The 4,564-nt window shown below is 48.0% G+C and overlaps 1 protein-coding gene across 2 annotated transcripts in view; it reads left to right on the top strand.

The window, feature by feature from the left end:
* LOC104546929 (sodium/potassium-transporting ATPase subunit alpha-1) overlaps positions 1–2,354 on the top strand; it is a 21,726-nt gene extending 19,372 nt beyond the window's left edge. For both annotated transcript variants that reach the window (XM_010192439.1, XM_010192438.1), the window contains 3 exons: positions 257–358; positions 1,469–1,560; positions 2,014–2,354. In XM_010192439.1, the coding sequence (XP_010190741.1) occupies positions 257–358; positions 1,469–1,560; positions 2,014–2,042 (223 nt within the window). In that variant the 3' untranslated portion in view covers positions 2,043–2,354. The remainder of the gene's footprint in view (positions 1–256; positions 359–1,468; positions 1,561–2,013) is intronic.
* The last annotated feature ends 2,210 nt before the right edge of the window (positions 2,355–4,564 follow it).

Raw genomic sequence — 4,564 nt, 5'->3', positions numbered from 1 at the left:
GCCAGTCTCCTGAATTTGTGATGAAAGCAATTGCTGGTTGACTTAGTTGTGAACTGGAATATCTGTCTAAATATATAAAAGGCCCTCACTATGACTGTGCCATCAGCTTGGATGGGCTGATAGCACCCACCTGATGGACTTCTGGGCTAGACCAGAATGTCCATTTCCATTCTGTTACCATGTGGCAACTAGGTGGTTTTTTAGGATGTCCTCTGTGAAAGTACTTTGTTCCTGACTGCTTTCCTGTTTCTACTAGGAACAAGATCTTAATATTTGGTCTCTTTGAGGAGACTGCTCTGGCTGCCTTCCTCTCCTACTGCCCTGGGATGGATGTTGCTCTGAGGATGTACCCTCTCAAGTAAGTTGCTTTTTGTGCAACAGGCTGTACTATAGAACAGCACTTGGGTGGGGAGATGAATAAAAATAGTTGTGAGCTTGTGGAGTGTGAAACCTAGTCTTCATCCAGAAGAGCTCAGGCTAGAGGGGGCAAGTGATTCTTTGCTGTAGTGTGGCACCCTGGGGGTTTGCTTTGCTTTACTGCAATGCTTATGGAAAGCCTGCTGTTCAGTGCCCCCCTAAAAATTAGCAATGCAACTTCAGTTGTATCAGTGGGCTGTAGTGCAGCTGCTCTTGTACTTGCTTGCATGGAGTATTTTTATGGATAGAGGCTGCACCTCCAAAGAAAGCCAGTTGAATTGCTCTAAAACATAGGTCAGGTGACTCCTCTTTACTAAAGACCTGGTGATGACATCTTCTGCCTTTTTCTACTTTCCAAAGCAATAGCACAAGTAGTAAAGTCTTTTGAAAGATGTTACATAGATGCAGGTGATCAGTTGGTGCATAGTAACTTTCCCAGTGGTTTGGAGAGTGCCAGCATCGTAAATGTTGCCCAACAGCATTTCAACACTTCATGGTAGAGATGAGTCTCAAACTTTGAACAATCCTTTGGCTTAAGTGCTGTGAAATTTTAATGGCAAAAAAGTCTGGTACATCTTGCGTTCCATCCAGAAGTGTTGTCTGGAGTTCAGTGCTAAGTGTGAGCACTTCCTACAAGAGAGGTGGCATCTGCCCAATGCCTGCAGCAGCTAGGTGTTTAGTACATGTAAATTGTAAGGGAAACCAATGCAGTTGAAGCAGCAAAGCTGTGGGCACAAAGACTGTGTGTGCTTAGAGGAAATGTTGCTAGATTAATAGGTGGGGAGGTGCTGCTACAGAGATGAACAAAGGTGCTATGACACACCTTGTGTTGGAATTAACATCCAAAAGTGGGTTAACCTATTGCAGAAAACGTGGTGGTAGTTCTTGGCTTGGCAAACTGTCAGCTGAACCACAGCCGTGTGGGAGCTCGTGCACTGGCAAGCTGGCACATGCCAGCCTTCCTGCACTCTTCTGTGCCATCAAGTCAGAGCTCTGCTAGGCAAAGAGAATCTCCACTGCCCGTGTCCTCACTGTCTCCTCTCCCAAACAGGCCAACCTGGTGGTTCTGCGCTTTCCCGTACTCCCTCCTCATATTTCTGTATGATGAAGTCAGAAAGCTCATTATCAGACGCAACCCTGGTGGTAAGAACATGCTGCTCATCTGTGTGTTTCCTTCCGCACCTCTTCATGCTGCTGAGCTCTGTAGAAGCTCTGATAATGCTCAGGAGTCCCTAGTGCTGAGTGCTATGCAGGGGTGTACTTTGCTGTGTTTTCCCTTTGCCAGCATTAATAGTGCAGTTACTTCAAATTAAGGACTTTCTCTGTCAGTCTCCCTGCACTCTCCTGCAGTATATGAAAGTACCAATGCACTCAAGTAGATGGGAAAGACTGATGCTTCGGTAGTTGTAGAAAGCTGGAGTAAGGCCTGAAAGGTGCAGCATGTCAACAATTTGGCAAGATTTTTTCCATTGTGATGGGTCACTTACTAGCTCAGGTGCTACAGTGCAAGTTTTCAGAGTCTAAAAGGAGCTGTCATGAACCTCATACTTGGTCTGCCTTAAGACTAACTCTGCTTTCTCGCTCCTCTTCCTTTAGGTTGGGTGGAAAAAGAGACCTACTACTAAAAAGCGCCTCTGAAACATTCCACGCACAGCCCATGCCACCTCTGCCCCATCTCCCCTCTGTGCGTACTTCATCTCTGCAAGTGCAGAACTGTTGCCTGGGCAGGAGAGAGCTGAAAGTGAAGGAAACACGAAGAAAACATGGACTGGAAAAGAAAGCAAGGGGAAGGTTGGGGTGGGGGGAAAGTCCGACCATCAGTCCATGAGGATCAGAATCTGAGTAGTTTTATGTGCCTTTTTCTCTTTGTAAAAGGAAACTGAAGATTTTATATATGGATTTTTACAAATAAAGATGGATTGAAGAGGATGCCCCCACATGGTCTTAGGCAGACATTTTTCTCAAGGCAAGAACTGGTTCAGGCCAACCTTTCCCTCCCCGCTTAGGGTGTGGAGGTGACAGCATGAGTTAGTCCCTGGCTTCCCATTTCTGTAGCAGGGAAGCAGAGCTGCTTGACCTGGAGACAAGAGCATATGCAGTTTTTAAAAGCCCTGGTGCATCCCCCTCTAGCATGACAAACTGCTTGCAGACGCTTGCATTTCAAAGCCTAAAGCTCAGGAGAATTTCTGGCCTCTAACCGTGCATCTTGGCTATTTTCTGCACATGTAGCATTGAGCGGAGAGGAGCTGGTGGTGGCTGGGTGTCTGCTGTGACTTGCCTGCTGGGCTCAGAATGAGAGCAGGCTTCCACTGAATGGCACTTGAATCCAAGCATCCTCGTTCTCAATATTCTGACACTGCTTTTCTTGCTCGCTTTGCCAAGCAAGGGGTAGTGTTTCCTGGTGTCTGCTTTGTGTGCAGACACCTGTTCCAGTGTGGCACTTGCACCATTCTGGTACTGGCTAGTGAGAGCTGAGGCTGATCATGGGTACAGAGCCCTACCTCTTCCACTTTTGAGAAAGGTGTCACTGTCCAAGTTGGCTCTGTGAGCTGAAGTGCGTTGTCCTGCTTCTCTCTGAATATTTAGCCATTTCCTGTATGTTTTGATTTCTTGTTTGTTGAATGCCTCTATGGTCCATTTCTGTGAACTCACTGGGAGAGCTGGCCTTCTGCATGTGGGCAGTCACCATGAAGTCCTAACTTCATATTCCTGGTGCTGTTGTGCTAAAGGTACCTCGAGATGCTTCAGGCCCTTGGTCCTATTCCTGAACTTACTGGTCTGTACCCCTCTTAGATGTCTGCCTCTGCAGATAGTCATTCTAAAACACAGCATGGAAAAAATCTGCAGTGAAAATGGCATCTTGGCATCACTCCTTCATTCCTTTTTATTTTATAGCCAGGTCACTTCTCTCATGTACTGAACAATATAAGCTTAAACAGCAAAGAGAGCACTAGAGAGGGGAAAGAAATGAGAGACTGAGGGTGACAAACTGTTTTAACATGTCTTGGATGCTCTACTGTGGAACCTCCAGGTAGAGATCATTAAAAAAAATAGTACGTCTTCCGATTTTTTGAGTCTGTCCATGCTAACAGCTGAATTGATGCAACTGGGCTTGAGCTGGTCCTAGCTGGGAAGGGGAGGTGAGTTGTGCTAAGGAAGGGAGGGAGGAAGAAAGTGGGATGAATTTTACTGACTGAGCAGTGGTGCAGAAACAACACTGCAATGAAGTTGCAAAATCAGAGTTGCTTGTCTCATGCAGGCAGAAAAAAAAACAAAACAAAAAACCTCCTTACATCACTTTGTAGAGCGGGTCCTGGGAGGTCACAAAGCTCAACAAAGCCAGGTAAAACTCTTCCTCTCACAAGGCAGAGGTGGAATGACTGGACGCAAGTTCATTTCAGCAGTTTCCCAAGTGCTGAGACCACCGTGGCAGTGGTATTTGCTCGGTTCCACTCATGCTGATAGAGTCAGCATTAACTGCACAGGGATGGCCTAGCTGCTGCTGCCATGATGCTGAGGCTGCTGTGGATGGGATGGGTCTGGTCAGAGCTTGGTCCCAGCTGGAGCAACAGCCATGGACCTAGACTTATGCTCATGAAGGTGATGAGCATGGGCTGTGCCATAGGGGACCAGGCAGAGCTTGGAGAGCACTTGAGTGCTGTGCTCACTGTTGGCTTGAAATCCATATGCAGAGAGCAAGGGCAGCAAGTCAGCAAAGGCATCCAGGGCCCTTTAGGCCTGCAGGATTGTGAGCACAGTGCTGTAGCTGCACTGTCCCCAACCCTTGGCCCGTGGTCTTGGCTGAACCCTAATGGCTGCCTTCACCTCTGCTGCTGGACTTGGAGCACCAGAGGATTCAACATCAGCTTGCACGGCCTTCCAGCCAGCGGGTGTTTCCCCTTCGCTTGGTCATCACATGCAGAGGAGGGTGGGTGGAGAGATGAGGCTTTGCCTCAGCAGCCCATGATGGAAGGGGTCAACACCCCCCTCCAGGTGTCTTCAGGGGTAATGGCAGCACCCAGTTACCACCTTTTTATGTGCCCCTGACAAAGATGCCGCATGCCCCCTACTCCTGCAAGCTGAGCAAAGCCCAGCTCAAGCCTTGCAGCCCTCCTGCTTTTTTGGGGAAGCCAGCTCGGCCACCCTG

This window comes from Mesitornis unicolor, unplaced genomic scaffold (assembly GCF_000695765.1).
Source record: "Mesitornis unicolor isolate BGI_N332 unplaced genomic scaffold, ASM69576v1 scaffold23349, whole genome shotgun sequence".
In the NCBI taxonomy this organism is placed as follows: Eukaryota; Metazoa; Chordata; class Aves; order Mesitornithiformes; family Mesitornithidae; genus Mesitornis; species Mesitornis unicolor.
Note: the sequence above shows the minus strand (reverse complement) of the source record. Positions and strands in the feature narration are given on the sequence as shown.